This window comes from Cryptomeria japonica, chromosome 4, assembly GCF_030272615.1.
Source record: "Cryptomeria japonica chromosome 4, Sugi_1.0, whole genome shotgun sequence".
Taxonomy (NCBI): domain Eukaryota; kingdom Viridiplantae; phylum Streptophyta; class Pinopsida; order Cupressales; family Cupressaceae; genus Cryptomeria; species Cryptomeria japonica.
This window is the reverse complement of record NC_081408.1, coordinates 7597248-7618936: the sequence shown is the minus strand read 5'-3', so window position 1 is coordinate 7618936 and position 21689 is coordinate 7597248. Positions and strand designations below refer to the sequence as shown.

Genomic DNA, 21689 nt, shown 5'->3' with positions numbered 1-21689 from the left:
TCTAAGGGCGTTTCCATAGCATAGTGTTGACGTGTATTTTGTACACCATCATACACAGAATAAAATACCTAAAGGCATCTTATCCTCTCTTGAATAAAGTCTCTAACTGCTGAAGATTCGCATGAAGGATCAGTTAGGATGACTCCAATGTTCTGGTTAGTAGGGTCTCTACGTGTGGATAAGCTCCAGCAGTATGATGTGATTTGCTGTGTCCTCAAGGGGCCTTACACTCCGAAAGTCTTACTAAACTAAAGAAGCTTTCAAAAAAAAATAACAAAAGGATAGGGTTTTGCAAGAAGTCTAATCTAATCTAACCCTAAGAATGACTTCATGTGGACAAGACTTGGCAAGATTCTACCAACTTCAATTTTGCCATAAAATAACAACCCAATTGAAATTGATGCGATCTTCTAAGGTAACGAAATGATTTTCAATGCATCAAAGATCAAAGACACTACCATGAAGGTACATATCCAAGATACAATAATGATTGAAGGTTAAGTGATTCAAATATCTCCAGTTGACCACGCAAGGCGTTCCTACAATCAGCAAGAAGCTAGTGGTATGGAAAGCGAATCCTACCAAAGATCAAGTCTCACACTTTGCCCTTCAATTTAACACACTACTTTGATTGAGCATGATTCAAATGAATTGAACAACCATGAAGATAACTTAAGAAAGTTGCAACAAAACACCATAACTTCAATATTTCATTGATTTCAAAGTCATCATGTACAACAATTGCTTGAATTTCTCTCCTCAAACTCAATCTTGCTACAAAAGTAAAATTGCTTCTAACTCTAATCAAACTCTCTCTCTAATCTCTAATTTTTCTTATTTTCTAATTACAAAATGAAATGAAAATGAGGGTATAAATAGCATCCTCAATTACAATGAATGGTCCAGATTGAAAGCAGATCAACGGTTAAGATCATGACACCTAAACCCTAATTAGGGTTTGTTACAAATGGCCTCCTTTTTACTGAACAATATTAAATGCATAGCCAAATATTAAATTTGGCACAAAAACCTAGGAGACATAAACCAATGACAATTAAGGTGCCATGTCATCTATAACAACCTCTCATCTAGAATCTTATTCCCTTTCCAATGTTCCTTTTTAGCATATGCAATGAATCTTGATACGATTCCTTCGATCTCAGCAATTGGAATCTCGGGAAGATTCTTCATACTTTCTTCCAGGTGGATGACCTGATCGAATGCATCTAGAAGAGCTGCGTCCCATGAAGATTCAAGTTCCTTTGTTCTTTCAATCAGGAGCATGGTGGCAAACATCTGACCATATTGCTCGTCTGTGACATTAGCGTCCTTACAAAAGATGACCTTGATTCTATCCTCCAATTCTTGCATATCCACATCTGTCTCGACCTCGATCCTCCTGCCAAGAATGGTACGTAGTACCTCAAACACTCTGTCCTGGATCGGATTGATCACCTCTTCTACTTGGCTACATCTAGTACTGATGTCCTCAAAGAAAACACTCTTCATATGAAGTAAGGTTGACCATTGAAGCAAACTGTGAGGTCCTCCATCCATGATATTTTCTTGCGCTAAGACCTTCCTTGATGTGTGTCTAATTACTTTCAAGACAGGAATGATAACATCTTTGGTATGAGCAAATGCGGCTACTGTTATCATCAAATTGTGGATTATCTCAAGAACCTGGATAGCTTGATGAATAGTCTTCATCATCCTTGTTACAAATTCTACGGCAACTGTATGAGATTTATCCATCCAAGTACTTGTACGCTGGACCATATTCCTGAATCTTTCTGCCTCATTAATTGATTGAAGTGGAAGTGCCTGCACTGGTGATCTAGCTGGATCCTGACGTCCCAAAGGTTCATTGAGATGACTGAAATAAGTCCTCCATGCACCGACCTCTCTCTCAAGCTTTCTATTCTTCTCCATTTCTTCTCTAAGCTTGTCTTTCAATGCCTCAAATGAATCGGTGGCATCATCTAGTGTCTGCTCAGCTGTGGATGGTCCTAGCTCAAAAGTCTGTATATCATAATCCTCTGCTAGGATCTCACCTTCATATTTGTCTACTGCCGGTGTAGCTATTTGCAGTTTTCTGGATCCAGTCTCATCTCTAATCATTTTGGACATCTTGGTAGCCTTCCTCTTCTCTGTTACTTCGTGTGAACGTCCAACAAGGCTCTCTAAATCGATTACATTATCCTCGTCCTCTATCACGATCACCTTGGTTAATCTTTCCTTCAACCAATCTGGGATGGCCGATCTTGTCTCTTGAACCTGAATTTCCTTATGCACTACTTCTTCTTCTCTGGGAGGAGATGTTATTTCGTTGCCTTCTCTATCTTCATCTAACTCATAATCTTGGAGAGATCCATCTGGTGACCCTTGCGGTGCCTGTCCTTCTTCCTGCCTATCATTCTGTACCATAGACTCCATGGATTCTTCCACTTGAAGTGTCCTTTTCTCTGGTCTAGAAGAAGTACCGGATGAACGATCTCGGTTGGCCCCTTGCTTCTTCTTTGAAGATTCCCTCTTTTCTGGCCTTTCTTTCCTCTTCGAACCCCTTGGATGGAGATTGCCTTCACTGGCACATCGAAGGTTACCTTCACCTGAATTTCTAGGATTAGGATTGCCTTCACTCACACTGGCTCCACCTTCGGCTGGTTTCTCTTCCAAAGTGAAAGTCATAGCCATGCCTTGCTCTCTCAACTTCTGATGCTGTACGTCAACCCATCTGCGAGTACAAGACAAGACTGGAGCCATCAAAGCATCTAGATCCACGACCTCGGGCTCATTCCAATCTAACCTTATTGATTTGCTTTCTCGATCATAGGATGACTGGAGATGTTTGCCACTGTCCTATGCTTGGTCGGCCACTCTGTAAATCCTGCATTTCCTGATGAAATCCAAAGGCAATCTAGAATGCATTTTTCGTTTCACTTCAAGATCATCTAAGAGATTCATCATAAAATCTTCTATTTGGTACTCATGCTTAAACTTCCTACCGACTGTCTCCTCTATATATCCATGTGGATCAAAGCTTTTTCTCAAAGCAAAGGATGAAAAAGAATACAAGGCTAACTCCTTCTCTGCGTCATCCATAGCTAAAGCATTAGGACATACCTCAACTGAATTGCCCAAAATGATAGGTACTGGAACTCCATTCTCATGTCTGTGTCTGAATGCCTTCGCATATGCTGCCAACTGTCTTGTTACTTCAAGTAACACAATTCTGTCTGTCGGATATCTCGGCAACATGTATGGAGGTAAAGGACATCCATGAACTCTGATATAAGTGAACTTCGGAAACTGAATAAACCAAGCACCATACCTCTTTACTAATTCCTGTGCATCCTGAGATAATCTGTTGTGAATCCCACCTTGCAACGTCCTCGTGATGTTCATCGTGAAGGTATCATTAACTAGCTTGTAGTTGCTTCCTGGCGGATGATGCAAGTGGACATAGGAATCACAAACTCTGACCTCGTCGGGTCCTCTTCCAATCACTCCTCTGTGAGGTAGTCCTGCGTACTCAAAACTCCTGATCAAGGCATAGATGACGTATGAACTCATGTAGAAGGATTTGGTAGCCTTAAGTCTCCTCAACTGTACGTCCAAGCAATTGCTAATCATCCTAGCCCAATGTATGGTTCCTTTCCCTTGAACGATCACCTGGATGAAGTAGAACATCCACTTCTCAAAATAGAAGGCGTGAGGGGCTCCTGTAACTCGGTTGAGCATTGTGATCAAATCTCTGTACTCCTCCTGGAAATCAATCCTGTGTGGTGTGTTCGGGATCTTGCTCAGGGGAGGACGGCTCTTGAGTAACCAATTCTTGTTGATTATGCTTAGACAAGCCTCTGGATCATCTTCATACATTGACCTGGCTCCTTCTATGCTCTTGTATATCATGTCTCTGTGCTCTGGAAGATGGAAAGCTTCACTTATAGCTTCCTCTGAAAGGTACGCCAAAGTGTTTCCTTCATTAGACACGATCGTTCTGGACTGAGGATCATAATGACGAGCACACTCGATCATCAACTCATGGCACTGAATTGCTAGAGGGAAGCCGACCGCCTTAATGATGCCACTCTCGATTATTCTCCGGGCGACAGGTGATGGCTTGCCAATGTAAGGAACCTCTCGAAACTTCTTCGTGCTGAAGTTGCCCAAGTTGGTATCTCCAATGTTGCTCCACTTCGACACGATCTTGGTCTCCACTTCTTCGGTCTTTTGATCTTCCTTCATGAGAGCTGGACGACTGGTGGATGCTCCTGCCTTCGGGGTTGCCATACCTACACAACATTTCATAATAAGAACTAGATTTTGCAATGCATAACATAGATTAGAGAGTAAATTTTAGGAAACATCATGATAAGTCCTTGAGTTATCATTTCCTAAAAAACGATTGAGCTAGGGGAATTCAAAATTTCAAAATTCAAAATTTAAGCTATGACGATCAACTATTCAAAATTAAAACAATAAAACCATATCGCCATACCTCACTAGAGAGCTAACTCTAGAATGCAAAACAAATGGATTCGCCTAGGCAAAATTAATTCTAGATGGCCTTGACATGATCTTCAATATCTTTGACAAGTTTGCTCAAAGGAAACTAAGGTTCGCACCTCCTTGGATAATACTTCGCACCACCTTGAAGAATACAATTCGCACTTCTCCTTAAACACAATTCGCACTTTTTCCCTTTGTCTTCCTCAAATCGCATGTGAATGAAGATGGTAAAATGATAATGTGAAAATGAAAATCTTCACCTCCCTTTATAAGCGTTCACACCACAATTACCTTGAGGCCGACTTGTAAAAATAAGGCAATTTAAACGATTTTTAAATAAATAATAAAGGCCGACTTTGATAAAATAAACCCAAGCGCTTCATTTGATTAAATTAATAATTAATAATTAATTATAAATACCTTTGTTTTTTAAATTAACAAATTCGATTTTTTTTTACAAGGCAAAAATAATTAATTAATATCTTGTGCAAATTTTAAATGCTAATTTAATTGAATTTTCAAACTTTATCGATTTTTAGCATTTAAATAAATTCAAAAATGTTTGAGCGCCCAAAATTTGAAAATGGAAAAGTGCAAACCTCATCGCCCTGGTCCCTGACTGAGGGACAGGAGCGAAATTTCAATTTGGTCTTGATTCTTGTGCTTTTGACGTTCAAAATCTTCATCCTTACGTTGAAGTTGGCATTTTTACTAGGAATTTCAAACTTGGGTGACTTGACCTTGCAAATGAGTGCCTCTTGAGGTGATATCGCCCTGGTCCCTTGGAGAGGGACAGGAGCGATCCCTATGTTCTTACTTGAAATTCTTCGTTCTTGATTTTAACTCCTCGTTCATTGCCTTCCAAACGACGTTTTAAACCCTTTGTAACTTTGCTTTGACATGATCTTCGAAGGATAACAAGTATTTTAGCAAATATCGCCCTGGTCCCTTGGTGAGGGACAGGAGCGATCCTGGTGTTTTCTCCATGACCTTTGTAACTTCAAACTTCAATCTTCATTGTGAGGGATAAACAATGTTATTCTTTCATTCTACTCTCATTTCACTTGGCTTCTACAAGACACTTTGATGTTTAGAGGACTATCGCCCTGGTCCCTTGGAGAGGGACAGGAGCGATCTTGAAGCTCTAGCCAAAATTTGCCATCTTTCAACCTTTGTTCTTCATTCATTGCTTCCTAAATGATGTTTTTGATCTTGCCTATCCTTGCCTTGTCTTGATTTTGAAGGAAAATGAATGATTTAATGAAAATCGCTCTGGTCCTTGCCTGAAGGACAGGAGCGATATAGCTTCCTTGGCTCAATTGATAGTCGTTTGACGTTTGAAACCTTTGTATATCACCTTCTTAAGATACCTTAGACCCTTTACCACCTCGCATGATCTTGACTTAACGTGATTTTGGAAGGATTTGGCCAATATGATAAATATCGCTCTGGTCCCTGCCTGAGGGACAGGAGCGATCTTCAATGTCTTGTGCTCATACTTGCTTTCATCAATTTGCCACTGCTTTCATTGTGTAAAATGAAGTCCTTTTGATCCCCTTGGACACTTAAAACGTGATCAACTTTCAAAATCTAGGCTCTCATGAAAATTTCGCTCTGGTCCCTGCCTGAGAGACAGGAGCGAACCTAGGTATTTAAGTGCAAATCCTTCATTTTGGCGGTCCTTGTAACTTTGTTCTTCATCAAGATACCTTAAAACGTCCTCGCCACCTTGTACTTCGTCTTGGAGTGTCTTGAACTTGGGATGAAAGCAAGATAACTAAGATATCGCCTTGGTCCCTGGCTGAGGGACAGGAGCGAATTTGTGCTTGTAGGCTTCATCTCACTTTGCTAACCTCAAAAATTATCTTCAATGGTCTTGTAATGCTCCGTTTTATTCACCTTTGGCGTGGAAATCATTCAAACTTGGCAAGAAATTCGTCTAAGGCAAAGATCGCTTTGGTCCCTGACTGAGGGACAGGAGCGAACTTGGGCATCTGGGTCCCTTGTTGATGTTTCGTAATCTTCAATTTGTCTTCAACGGGTTCAATTCATTGTCTTTGCTTGCCTCAAACCTAAAACTTGCTTGATCTTTGCCTGAATTTTGCCTTATAAGAAATTTCGCTCTGGTCCCTGAGAGAGGGACGGGAGCTACAATGGATTTCGCCCTGGTCCCTGACTGAGGGACAGGAGCGATTTTTGCAATTTGGTCCACTTTCTTCATGTTTGTGCCTTCAAATTATATTCAATTGATAAAATGCATCTCCTTTGATCTCTTCAAATCGTCAAATTGTTAAAATCCTGCAAGGACAAAGCAATATTTGATTTTGAGCTCCAGTCCTTCACTAAGGGTCAGGAGCGATTTTGCTCCTATAGGCCAAAATATCATGATTTCACACGTTTAATCACTTCACAAGGCAAAAACAAATCATTCCTCATGCCCAGGATCAAATATCAAAAAACTCAAAATTTGGTCAAAAATTACTCAATTGAATAAAAATCACATTTTCATCATTAACACTTAAACAAATTAAGATTCTGCATTCAAAATTCCAATTGAAAATAGACCATTCTAGCGAATTCATTTCATTCAAAATTGCATCCTACAAAAGGAAGCTCAAAAAAAAAGCTCTCAAGACTGACTGGACTCTAGCCTGAAAAGACAGTAACTAAAACCCTAAGGCTTGACCCTAATCCAGACAACTGACAAACTACCAAAACCCTAAAAAGCAAAGCGAAAGGCGAGCAAAAACGAGCAAAAAGAGGGGGTCCCCATTTCAAATGGGGCGATGTGTGAAATGGTCACAACACAGAGATATTGGAAGCAAATAAAATAGAGACTTCAACACATGAATTGTAGAAAATAGATTATCTTCGTTTATATTCATATCGCTGATTACATTGCATAAAACATACAACATAAATAATAACTAGATGGTGATAGTTGTCAAAATGTCAATAACAATATAGTTTGTGACTTTGTGCAAAGTCAATCTATAAACTAAGTACAAAGTTCCAAAAAATCAAATGTAGCCAATGACATGCTATAGGGCAGGAGGCCTTGATGATGAAGCTCTTGAGTGAGAGTCTGCCCTAACTCGTTCAGTCCATTCAGGATACATGTTGGCTTGCCCCATTATATCAAAATCATTAGGCCCAATCAAATTATCATCTTCATCATCAACAACAATCCACTTAGACTTTGGATCTATCTTGTGGTGGTCAATTGGCTCGTCTTTCTAATAGGTCTTGTTTTTGGCCATGTAGAAATTGGTCTTTGCCTTACAAGTGAAAAACACAATGAATACAACTTCAACTAATTGCAAGTATATATTAATATCTTACCTTGAGCTTTCTTTAGCTTCAAGCGGAGGTTGTGGTGAACAAACACCAAGTCATTCATTTGTTTTTGTGTTTGGCGGTTGCATTTCTTGGAATGTATGTGCTAAAAAACACTCCAACTACACGCACAAGCGAATGAGCTGATAGGTTGGGTAAAAATGTGCATTGCCATCCACCTAAGATTTTTTGCATTCGTCACCAAAACAAGCCTAGCATTGAGCTGAAAAATACATTATATGGAGATGAAATTATAAGAATATGTTAGAATTTTAACAAATTTAATGACCATGTTGACAAAATAAAGAGATTGTCAAAAGTTTATAGAATCGACCTGGTTGGAAGGTCTTTTGCCTTCCGTGGCAGCCCTAAAAGAGAGAAAACCCCTTGATTGTTTGTACATTTGCAACTTTGACAAAGCTTCATTAAATTGATTTCTGTTTGGAAACATTTTTTACATGCACTTGAAGAAGCCTTGTTTGATCTCAACATCAATATCTATGAATGTAGTCTTGTAGAACAATGATGGATTGAGAAAATATATCGCAACATGGAGAGGAGAGTGCATCTACCCATCCCATATTCTATCATTTATGTCCCACAACGAACGTATACTTATCCCTATCATTTGTCATGTTAGCGTAATGTATTGTTTCTTTAATGGTCATCTAGTTGTCTTAGGTAGTTTCTATTTTTAGTCTCAGTTTATGATTGTTTCATTTAGAAACATCATCTTGTATTTGTCTATTTAAGGAGATTTCATCTCCATTGTTTAATACATCACAACATCGAATATTTTAATAATATGGTATCAGAGTAGGTCTAAGCTTGTCTACCTCACGGGAGGGCTCAAGATTTTGGGAAAACCATTTTTCTAGGGTTTCAGTATGATCTGTGTGAAAAAAAAGGGGGCGGGTTTCTGTGTTCAAACCCGTGAAGGGTTTTTACCTGTTTGTTGGGTGGTTCGTGGTTGCGGCTTTGTTCGCGAGGCCTTGAATCATGATTTTTCTTTTAGTGATCTATTTGCAGCGATCTTTTTAGTCTACGACCTAAAAATCGCGACCTCTGTGAGTTCTCCGCGAGTTCGTGGGTTGCATATTTTTTCTTTGCTTCCGTGGTTTTCTTTGTTTTTTTTTCTTTGCTACATTCAACGTGTTTTTCTAGGCTTCTCTACTTTCGTGTGACTACATTTTCGACCCTTGTTTTTTCCAAGGCTAGGGTTTTGTGTCGTCAACGAGGAGTTGTCGTGGTTTTTTTGCAATCATTTCTGGGTCGCAATTTCCTTTCTTCCACAATTTTGTTCCCCGTGTATTATGTTTCGTAGCGAGTCTTGTACATGATTTCCGTGTTTTCTATGTTTGCGACCAGGGTTTCCAGGTCTCTAAATCCGTGTGACCTCTACTGTCTATTTTTCATGATGCCTTTGCATTGTATTTTGGCATTTTTCTCGGAAAGCATGTCTGCATTCTGCGCCCGAAAAGTTTTTTTTTGGATCTGGTTTCCATGTGAGAAGGGTTTTATAAATTTTCCCTTAAAAAATTATTGGTTGAGTTTTTTATAAATTTTTTTTGATGGGTTTTCATCTAGGTTGCACGGAAACGTACCCTAGACCCTTGGAGACCCGAACTGGATACTGGTACCCGTATCTTGTGTGGGAGACATGGGTGGAGGCGTTTCCACTTGCAGGAGGCGTGGGCAGGAGTTGGTAGCGTGTTTCTTGATGAATCCGCCTAGAAATGCTTGAAAAAATTTAAAAAACCCTTAAAAGTGGGACATCACGGGGGTCGAAAAGTCAACAAACCCTAAATGTGTAACGTCACGGTTGTTGTATACATTACGCGAACATATTTTCAGTCGCGCAAAGTCATTTACCCTACGTTTTGCAGCTGCTCGAACACAAATCACAGTCGTTTTGCCACGCGAAGTCATTTTGCCGTCGCCTGAACACAAATCACAATCATTTTGCAACCGCCCAAAAACAAATCGCAGCCACCCAAAGTCGTTTTGCCGCCCAAGACAAATCACGTGAACGATTTTTGCTTGCCTTCCAACACAAATCGAAAACCACAGAGCATAATAAGGTTTTTAAATTTTTCGATTATATCACGATTTTTTCTCATTTTTTCTTTTTGAATTGAAACACCGATACTATGTATTTCAGAATTTGTTTTATAATTTATAGTTTTATTGATTTTATAAATTTGTAATGTATTTCTGATTTCACAGTATAAAAACTGTGAATGTATTGAACATTCACAGTCTATATACTGTGAAATACATGAAAAAATAATTCATAGGCACAAAAAGAAATTAATATATTTCAGAATTTAAAATTAAAAATTTTTCATTGTTTATTGCATTATTTTAAAACTCGTGGACTCGCCACGGACTCGAGAGTCCATGGGTGCCACGAGTTGACTTGCCAAGGACTTGTGAGGCGAGTCCTAGTAAGTCCATCTGAAAGACTTGCGAGTCTTTTGCAAGGGCTCGCACAAGTCTTTTGCACGGACTCGGGACTCTTTTTCAGATGGATTGACGCGACACTAAAAAAATGTCATGCAAGCTTTAAAAGTGAGTTTTTAAAATTTTTTTTGCGTTCATTTGGCATAACTGAGGGAGTGAAATATCTCTTGAAGGGTTGTTTTTCACAGTGTTCCATGGGGATGCGGCCCCCCCACCTTTTTGGCTGCGTCTCAGAGACTTTTTTGGGGTTTAAGGGGTAACCCTAATTGGACACGGGCCAATAGAAAAATAACACCCGACACCCCAAACCCTCGTTGAAAAATATAGTAGGAAACTGGGCTGATGGAAGTAGGGAAAATTTAACCTCCGAGTCTAATTAGGCTCCATATAACAACATAATTAGCATTGAAGAAATCTTGGTATTTATAAACTTATGTTGCTGTTATACATTTTAGAGTTGAAACTATGAGTATGAAGGATGAAATTTCAAATATTGTGCGTTTGTAGATCATGACATGTGTAATGTTTCAATTATGGCTCTTATGTTCTCTAAATGCATTAATTTCTTTACGTTTTTTTTTTGCCGAGTCCTTGCTGAGTCCTTGCCGAGTCCGAGTGCAAATTTTTGGTTTGCCGAGTCCGAGTTTTAAAACTTTGGTTTATTGTTTCATTATAGTTTAAGACAATATACTTCTAATTTAATTTTTAAATTTTATTAATATACTAATACAGTATTACTATTAGTGTATTACTCAGTACTATAATTTTTTTACCAGAAATTACTGTTAAATTAGTAAAAAAAAATCTGGTAAATTAAAAAATTATATAATAATTTCTGGTAAATTTAAAATTACTAAAAAATTTATATACTCAAACCTGCAAATACACATTTTGGGTAGAATAATAGGGCGTAAATCAGTGAGTTCATCAACTATTTTTTTGTTTTTAACTTTTTTATTTTTTATTTAGATTCATCATTCAAAATGTCAGGTGGAGGAAGAGAAGGGTTGTACCCACTATGGAAGTATGTTGACCGTGTTCTGGGGCCGAAAGGATCAGGTGGAACAGCCACTATCAAATGCAAACTTTGTAATTTGGGATGGAAAGGTACCTACACGAGGGTGAAGGCTCATTTCCTCCACTTGCCATGTAATGGTGTTGAAGGTTGTACAAATGAGAGTGAAAGATATGACGCTGTGAGAGAACAGGAAAGGGCTGATGGGAAAGTTGTTATGCGAAGCTCTTATGCTTCAACAACATGGACAACTACCACAACTTACAGTCATGATATAGAGTCAGAGGTGGATGTGACTTCTAGATGTGTAGCAACTGAATAGGCTCCCAAAAGACCACACATTGGTAGTGCAAACCCCATTGGAAGATTGTTTGATGTGCAAGGACGAGAAGCAGTTGATGCAGCCATTGGACGATTCTTTTATGCAATTGGAATATCAGTCAATGTGGCTTGCTCTCCATTCTATGAAGAGATGGTTCGTGCTATCAATAATGCACCAGCATGCTATAAACCGCCTAGGTATGAGAAGCTTTGCACTACTCTTGTTGTTAAAGAAAACAGTCGATTAGAGGAACAAACTGCACCATTGAAAAGAGTGTGGGCTCAAGAAGGATGTAGTATTGTGATGGATGGGTGGACAGATGCTAGGAATCGTCCACTACTTAATATCATGGTAACATGTAGCAAAGGGCCTTATTTTTTGAAGGCAATAGATTGGTCAGGGCAAGAACAAAATGCAGAATTTCTTCATAGCCAGTTATGTGACAGCATTGAGGAGGCGGGGGCATCACATGTGGTCCAAGTTGTTACTGATGCTGCCCCTGTTTATAAAGCAAAAGGCATGTTGGTGCAAAAGAGGTACAGGCAGATATTTTGGACACCATGTTGTGTGCATTCATTAAATAATGCTCTCAAGGATATTTGCAAGTTCCAATGGATTTCAGATCTCATAGAGAAGGGCATAAAGATACAAATGTTCATATGTAAACATCACCACACACAAGCCATTTATCGTAAATTTGCCAAGGTGGAACTTCTCAAACCTACTGACACACGTTTTGCTTCTTACTTCATTCTTCTTGACCGCCTTTGTGAAGTCAAAGGAGCTTTGTGTTCCACGATTGTTAGTGATGCATGGGCAGCTTGGAAGCAATCTTCATTGTGCTGCCTATGCCCTTAATCCTAAATGGTATGATATAGAAGTGAGCAAAAAGAGAGCTCCACATCAGGATAGAGAGGTAATGAAGGGCTTTTGGGTTGCGGTTAAAAAGATCTATGGCCGAGGTGAGGAAGCTTCAGTTATATGGACTCAATGGAATAAGTTTTTACGTGGGCAAGGTGATTTTGCTTCTGTGGAAGCTATATATGATATGAAAGTAAAGAAAGACTCTATACACTGGTGGTGGAATCGTGGAAGTGAAGCCCTTGAATTGCAATCATTTGCAATATGATTGCTCTCACAAGTGGCTAGCTCTTCATCTTGTGAGAGAAATTGGAGCACTTATGGGTTCATTCATTCACTAAAGAGGAACCGATTAGGATCAAAGAAAGCAGAGAACCTGGTGTACATTCATAGCTCACTTTGTCTTCTCTCTTGTGTAGATCTTGGATACAACGAGGGTCCTTTGGCAAAATGGGATCAAATTTCACCTGATGGAGAAGTTGCAGCCATTGTAGATGAAGTGGTTGAAGCAGGTGGACTAGCAGATTTACCCCCTGTTATTCTACCATCAGAGGAACCTGAATTCAAGAGTGATGACTATTTGGAGAGCCTCATAGCTGAGGACCTTGATAGGATGATCATGGCGAAGAAGAGTAGATTATAAATATAAAATTTCTGATTTTTGCTTTTAGTTTTTGGTTTGCATATCAGCTTGCTGTTTATCAAGCTATTTTCAATATGTAATCAGTATCACTAATCAGTTTGAAAGTATGACACAATGATTGTATGATATTTTGATCCTAAACTTCATAGTTAATACTTCATGTTATTTCTTTTTTTGAAAGTTCAATGTCATCAGATTTTCAGATTTTCTATAAATTATTAAATTATATTAAATTTTTTTTTTTGGGTGTCTCCAAGTACCCATGTCTCTTATTTTGAAAAAATAGCCGTACCAGTACCAGTACCCGACGTCTCCAAGAACCCCCTCGTACCCATGCAACTTTGGTTTTCATAAATTTTTCCCCTTTAAAAATTCTGGGAGGGTTTTCCTTATTTTTATCCTAAAAAATTTCTGTTGGGTTTTACCATTTTTCCTCAAAACAAAGTTTTGTATTTTGATTCGTGTCTCAGATTTTGTGTTTTGGGTTTCGATTGATTTTTAACCTAAAAAATCATGTCCGGTTTTGATTGATTTTTCACCTCAAAAATCGTATTTGGTCCTCTGTAATTCTCAATATTTGCATGGGATTCTAGGTTTTGCTTGATTTTTTTCCTCAAAAATCATGGGGTACAGGTGTTATTGCCTTGCGATTTTTACTATTTTTTCCGAAAAAAACGATGCTTTGTTATCTTCAGTTTCAGGGTTTGGCAATTTTTTCCTCAAAAGTCGCAGTCTATTTTGGGGGGTCGTGCTCATCTGCAAAAGTTTGTTGAGGGTTTGCCGATTTTTCCTGTAAATCGTGTTAAACCATGTTTTCAATTTCATCATCTCGGTGTTTCTGGCTACAGGGAGTGATACCTTTGTTACCCAACATCAAGTTGGACGATTTGTGATGATTTTTGATTTGTAGAGATATCTAGAAGTTCTGTAGATTCTAGGAGGGTCAGTTACAGTCTCTTGTTGCAGAGTGTTTTGAGAAGGCGGCGACAACCTTCTCTGTTTTTCTCTCGGTTGCTATAACAATGACCATTAAGGGAGGGTGTTAGCATAATGTATTGTCTCTTTAATGGTCATCTAGTTGTCTTAGGTAGTTTCTATTTCTGGTCTCAGTTTACAATTGTTTTATTTAGAAACATCGTCTTTTATCTGTCTATTTAAGGAGACTTCATCTCCATTGTTTAATACATCACAACATTGAATATTTTAATAATATGTCAGCTTACTCATCACCTCCTTGGCCCTATCCATGGCCTCATACAAATATCCCATGGGGGATTTTTCCCTATCAACTAGTCTCAAGACTTTTACTAGAGGCTCTAGAAATTCTACAATTTGTTCAATTGAATCGCTAAAATTGTAGAATACATGTACTCTGCCACTCTATACCATCTGTTTGATTTGTGAAGCTAGACTCCATCCGCTCAGTTGAAACAAACACTCACCTCAAATTAATTTTTTGTTCACAATGTTTATATTGCAAGGAAGTGTTGCAAATTCTGTCACCCCTGATTGAACTAGCTACTTCCCCCTTGTGAAAGAGCCCATTATAGACGAAACCCTTAAGTGATTATATAGATAAATTTGGTAATCCTGTGAGCCTTATACAATACCTCCTTAACCCATTCAATTTTTCCAATGCCCTCTAGGGTTAGATCAAGTTAGTGTGCTGCACATGGGGTAAAAAACATGGAGGGGTATTTGTCTGTTAGGAGTCTCCCAGCAGCAACACAAGCAGTAGCATTGCCTGTGATAAATTGAACCACTTTTTGTGGCCCTACATCCATGACTATAATGTCATACATCTTGAACAATGAAGTTGCAGATTTGATTATATTTGATGCATCCATAGATTTCAAAAAAATAGTGCCAATATTACAAGAGACAAGGAAGTTAATGAAGGTTCAGTTTCTTTTATCTGTCCATCCATCTGACATAATGCTGCAACCACTAGTAGTAGCCCACTCTAATCAATGCACTTTAACAACATCTTGAACATCCCGTATTGCACCTTTGAGGATACCAACCCTCAATGTACATTTTTCCTCCATCTTGTACTCTCTAAAGTGGTATGCGATCCTAGTGTAGTACGAGGTTGGAAGATATTATTAATGTTGCCTCCACCTGTGTTTGGTTCACATGTTGTAGAACGAGGTGCTGACCCATATTCCCTTAAACCCCCTTTGTGATGCTCTTCATCCAAACAATTCCTCCTAGCATCTACAAAACTAAAATTTATTTCAACTGTGGTTCTCGCTTTTTTGGCCTACTCTCAGCAATCCCATCAAGAGCTTGTTTTGCTTGATACATGACATCTACAAGGTATTTTGTGCAAATGTCGGTGTTATTTCCTCATTCTTTTGCCAAATGCCATTTGGAATGATGAATTCCACCAAATATATCATTTAGACACCGATTGCTTTTAACCTTTGTGCTACCAGCAATTGTTGTGCAATATGTCCACGCAAAGTCTTTTTGACATGGCATTGTGATCAAGAATCAATTCTGCAAAACCACTTTAATTCAGTCTTTCAGCATTTTAGTGTTGTAGTTGTGCTGATAGTGATGCTCATATCATAGTAGTGTTAATTTGTTTTCTAATTATGGTTTAGGAATGCAACTGAACTAGGATGCACAAATTTTTCTTATTATTTGAACAAAAGAAGTCAAAGAATAAGAAGAGATTGCATCATTTTCAGCCTTGAGGCTCTTTGCTTTTTGTCCATCCAATTTTATAGATACATCAATTGTATATATAAGAGCACAATACCATTATGGTGTCTTAAAAATGATCAAACCAAGAAATCCATGAAGCAAGGATGTGAAGACTTAACTCCTCATGAATGCATACTTAATCAATATGTGTCCAATATAGACCAGAAGGTATTATCAAACTTGTACGAAATCGATTTGTTTTTGCAGGTTGATACATGATAGTACAAATGTAAAATGGTTTGAGGTGCACTATTATTTAGCTTTCTTAATCTTCAACATGGCAATAAGCAACCACAAATATTGAATACATAGAGATAAGAACCTGTTTTTGTGAACAATATGCGTTGATATTTTTGCTGATGCATTTAAATGTATCGTTTCTTTGTATTGTTTGTATATTAATCAAATTACTGGTTTTTAATAGTCTATATTAAATAAATTAAGCGTATATTAAATTTTTTCCTAAATTATTAAAAAATTACAGTATATTAAAAATTCCAGCCATTGCTAGATATTACAATATACTGCAACTTATTTAATATTTAAGATACAAATAATTTATTAATTTATTTAACAATTTTCTGCAATTGCTAGATTTTTCTGCATTCATATTACTGAAAAATCTAGCACTTGCAGAAAATTGTTAAATAAATTAATATATTGCTTATATGTTAAATATTAAGTAACTTGCAGTATATTATAAATTAACATATTACTCAAGAACTCAAGAAAAATATTTAGAATATCGAATTAAATAAATTAACAGTGTATTGCAGATAATTAATCTTACTTTATATTGTACTGTAATTTATTTAAGAAATATGGGTTCAGCTTTACAAGTTGTCAATGTTGTTCTTGCATAATGAGCTTGCACTGAACCAAACTCGGGTTCTATAAGACCACCATTCCTGCTGAGGCTCCATTAGCCTCCATAAAATATCCCTTAACAAAATTTCCATCCCTTCAATAAATAATCCATCTCACTGTTACTCGATTTGGTTTCTTGAAGGAAAATTACATCCGGTCTCATTTGATCAAAACGCCACTTGATCAGACATCTCTTTTCAGAGGCATTGCAGCCCCTGACATTCCAAGATAAGACGTTGCAGCCCTTGACGTTGCCCCTTTGCACTCACAGTCATTTCCAACTTTACCTTGGCAGATTTCATACCTCTTTGTTTTTTCTCCCCAATGGTCATTTTTCTTTTCTTGGAAAAGGTTTGACAAATTGTCCTCTTGTCAAGGATCCCTTCCTCATCTTGTAATCCGAAAATATCCTCTCCTTTTGACAGACAGTTATCCACTTCACCTTGGGGTGAATTCATAATCCTTTCCTCTGCTTCCAGATATCTGTCTATTTTAAAGTCCACCACCTTTCCTGGGGAGACATGAATATCTTTAATGACTGGAAATTCTCGAGGCTCTTCTAATCTTACCACATTTGCTGAATTGGGATCCAGGGCCGATACTGGATCCTGAGAAACTTCTCCAAAATATTGGAAGAAATATCAAGTGGAGTCATCACAGTTTGTTTCAAAAGAGCCCTCCACCCCACCTAATTCTCCATCTTCACACAACCCTAGAATCACTTGATCCAAATTAAGTGATGCCTCTATCTCTGTAGATAGCTTTTCTTGAACCAAGGCCCTTGATGTTTCTCCCTCACTAAGAATTGATACTTCTGAAGGCATTCCCATTGTTTTGTTCTCGCATAACACCTTTTCTGTATGAAGATTAGTATTCCCCATTACAAATTCACAACTTGACCCCTGCTCACGACTAATATCCCTTACCTCCGTTTGAACATTTTGCTTGCAAACATTCCTCTCTGCATTGTCTGGCACAGTTTCATTAGCCCCGGTTTCTTCTTCCGACAGGGCATTCAACTTGTTAAAATTTTGGTTTTGTTCCAGCTCCTTGCCACCTTGAGCAGAACAAAGCTCAATGGTTTTAGGCAAAGGCGGGAGAGGTCTCCAATAAATACAGATTCTGGCATAGATGCTAAAATCCTTCTTTTCAACCACCTCGTCGTGCAAATAACCCTGCCCAGCTTATTACCTATCAGTTTCAAAGTTTTGGGATCCCAATACTCATTTGGCAGCGGATACAATCGGATCCAGATTGGAATTTCATCTATGTTAGCCTTTAATGGATCAAAATTTGGAGACTAGTCCTGAATGTAAAAACGCATACCTCCCATCATAAATGGACCATTATTGAGAATCCCTTGTTTCTTAGAAGCATTTCTCAGAATAAAATTTTTCCCCCATTACTCATCGCTCGATTTCCGGACGTTGGGAAAGGCTGACCACTCCCCACCCCACTTCATGAAAAAGGCTCTCCTTCAACATTTCGACTGCCTCCTTCCATTCCTTATTTTCAATGCATAAAGATAAAATGTGACTAGGAGAAGTTTCAATACTAACCTTCTATGTTTTTTTCTGTTCACCACTCCCTTTGGGCCTCCAAAATTTGTGCTCAATACCCTTGAAACTGCCAGGGGGATATTCAACCACTTAAAGCCCCTTCTGTTCTGAAGATTTTGCTGACCATCTTGCCTCTTGAACTGATTTTTCAGGAACCACTTGGATTGCCTACGGTTCTCATCCTCCCGAGCCCTCCTTGAGGGATACCAAGCTTTGCTTTGATAACCCGAATGATCCGCACGTAGCTTGGCCTTTGCAAAACCCTAGCTTTCCTCCTCACGAAGCCATCACACACCAAAAAAACATTTGGTTGTCTAAGAAGAAATAATGTGTAGAATCTGTTCAACTAAACCAAAAAGCATAATTATTCTTTGATGGGCATAAATTATTGTATGACCTATGTCATAAGGTTCTTGAATTTAACAAACTTTTTAAAAACCTTAACAAATTGTTGGAACTTATCCTAAAATTTGTACAGAAAAAGTTTAGTTTTTTTTCTTTTCTTAATCGAATTTTTTTTTAAAAAGAAGTTTGCAATAGAGTCTTTGAATATTTTCTGCACTGTAAGACACTAGACAATTGCGAACTTTTAAATGTGACTTTGGAAAGAGGAAGTTTTGTTCATTGATTGGTCCTTGCAACATGCTAATGGTGACAGAAGCTGCTTGTTGCAGAGCCAATTTGGGAACATTTCATTTAGTGGTGACCTCGACAATGATGTACATGATGGAAGCTCAGAATATTTTCTGTACTGTAAGACACTAGACAATTGCGAACTTTTAAATGTGACTTTGGAAAGAGGAAGTTTTGTTCATTGATTGGTCCTTGCAACATGCTAATGGTGACAGAAGCTGCTTGTTGCAGAGCCAATTTGGGAACATTTCATTTAGTGGTGACCTCGACAATGATGTACATGATGGAAGCTCAGAATCCACATTGAAGAAGTTAGAGACTCAGAATCAGGATTGAAGGCCTAGGCAATAGACTGTTTCATGCAAGCATCTGCCTTTGTAGTTAGTTTTGTTTTTTAGGTTTTTATTTTCGCTTTAGGTTTTATGACTTTAGTTTTTCTTTTATTTTCTTGTCTTATATCAAATTTAGTACTTATAAAATGTTTCCATTGTTTTTTTAATATCAACATTTAATATTTTAATTGTTTTATTTAAATTTTTAATCATTAATATATTAAAATTAAAAGTTTAAGCATATTTATATCAATATTTTTAAATTGATTATAATATATTGAAAAGTTAATATAGTATTTTATTATTTTATAAAGAAATTGCAAATTCATATTCTTGAAATTTAATATTATTTCTTTTTTTGTTTTTGTGAATTTTAACTTTGCTAAACTTAATCCAATTTTTTTATTGTTGCCAAACACAAACACAAATCTAAACCTTGTGACATAGGGTATGACATAATGCAAGATTATGAATGACATAATGGATATGCCTTTTGCTTTATAACACTTTCCGGCAAAAATGTTATGTGCATAATTTCTAGTCAATTAAGGGGGAATTCCCTTCAAATAATTGCTAAATTATTGATTGGAATAAGCTTATGCTTTTAATTTTAGAAGAGACGGAGATAGATTTTTATGAGTGAGGTTATTCAGATCATATCTTAAAACTAGGAATAGGATGGCATAAATTAATTTGTTTCTATAAATTACGGCAAAAATGTTATGTACAGAAATTACGGGGCATTTCCATTTTTTTCCCACTGTATAGTTTTTGTAAAATTTTATGGTCCACAATGATGTTAGTTGCTAAATACAGTTTTTTTTTCTCTGGCAGGTATGAACAGGCTGAATACATTGAAAGAGAGTTAGAACAGATGGGGGATCATATTAAAGGCATAATTCAGACTGTAAATGCAAATCAGGTGCAGCATCTTAAGCTCGAGTCTTTTTTTCTAGCCTAAGTGAATTTTCCCCAAGGAAACAAATTTGAGAAGCATGCTTATGTTCTTTGTAGGGTGGAGATATGGACACAACTGACGGAGTTAGTCCACTAGACATTGTTGTACGGATTTTGAACAATCAGTTGAATGCCCTTGTTTGGATTGATGAGAAGGTTTGTACAATTTTTTTGTATGTTTGTTAATTTGTTCAGTGATACATGTTTTATCGTTTATGTTCAATGGAATGAATGGTAGTGTATGGTTACAGAGTCAAGGCTATATACCTCAGGCATCTTGGCTGTCACATTCTATTCAAGATTTTCCAAAATACGGGATTTTACCAAACAAAACATGTTGACATTCAGTTTATATTCCTTAGATAATGTCAATTGTATGTGTTCCTTTTTTTCACTACCAACAATGAATTGTAGCCAAGTTGTACAAAGTTAAAGCTATGTCACAGCCTGAGGCTGTGACACTCTATACAAGATGTTGAATAAAATGTGTTGACATTCAGTTCATATTCCTTGGGTGTAATGTTAACTGGACATGCTCCTTTTCTCACACATTTTAATGCTTTGTTGCATGGGAGATGGAAATGGAAATGGAATTGAACTTACTACTGTAACTGTTGTCAGAATGCATGTAGAATTTTTTTCTTTTAGAAAGGAGATTCCTGAACTTGTTTTCAATGTGCATATGCTGCATTTAAAGAAGCTTAAATGGTTTGCAATGCCATGTTGCAGGCTGGCGAGTTGTCAACACGCATCAATAAACTTTCAGATCATGGAGCTGCATTGGATCGAACTCTTCCACGGTCAAGATATTGGATTGGTTGATAGTGAAGATAAATTGATTTCGGACGCACATTGAAGCAAATCTGGCAACTCTTTGCCCATTACAAATTTTGGCACTTAAATAATGTTTTCATATTGCATGTTTCATCAAAATAAATATTGTTATCAGCATGTATGACCTAGCTTTTGGATCATGGAGTCAAGTCGTGATTTCCAATGTTGAGATTGGAGTGCTTGACTTTGAATCGTAAGGAAACATGCAATGGCGGAGTCTTCACAACCTGTAACTTTGAGCCAGTTGATTTCTTGTACAGTTCAAAAGTATAGATGATCATGGTAGGCTATACTTGGAAATGGTTTGAAACATTTTTATTTCAGTGCTGTTCATAACTGTCATTTCACCACTTATTCTGAAACCTATTGTACAGTGAGGAAATTTATTCCGTTGTGTTTGAATAGTAGTTCTGGTGTGTAATGTTGCTTTTGAAGAATATTAGTTTATCTGGTTTGTAAGGGTTTTTTTAAAGAAGACCAATCAATGATGATATCGATGTCATTTTTCAACTGACAATAAAAAACTAAACAAAGTCATCTTCCTTTTATAACTGACACTACTCGAGCAATTAGCATGGACACAATTTCTGAATGATTAAATGCCTTATTGACTGCAAACCTGTTAAATAATTGAATAATCTCA

At 37.5% G+C, this 21689-nt stretch overlaps 1 protein-coding gene across 1 annotated transcript in view; it reads left to right on the top strand.

Annotated features, from left to right (window-relative positions):
- The window catches only part of LOC131050036 (nuclear pore complex protein NUP62), a 93135-nt gene extending 71682 nt beyond the window's left edge, over positions 1-21453 (top strand). Inside the window, exons 7-9 of the mRNA XM_057984164.2 lie at positions 20090-20177; positions 20270-20368; positions 20942-21453. Of these exons, the coding sequence (XP_057840147.2) occupies positions 20090-20177; positions 20270-20368; positions 20942-21034 (280 nt within the window). The 3' untranslated portion in view covers positions 21035-21453. The remainder of the gene's footprint in view (positions 1-20089; positions 20178-20269; positions 20369-20941) is intronic.
- Positions 21454-21689: the final 236 nt, after the last annotated feature.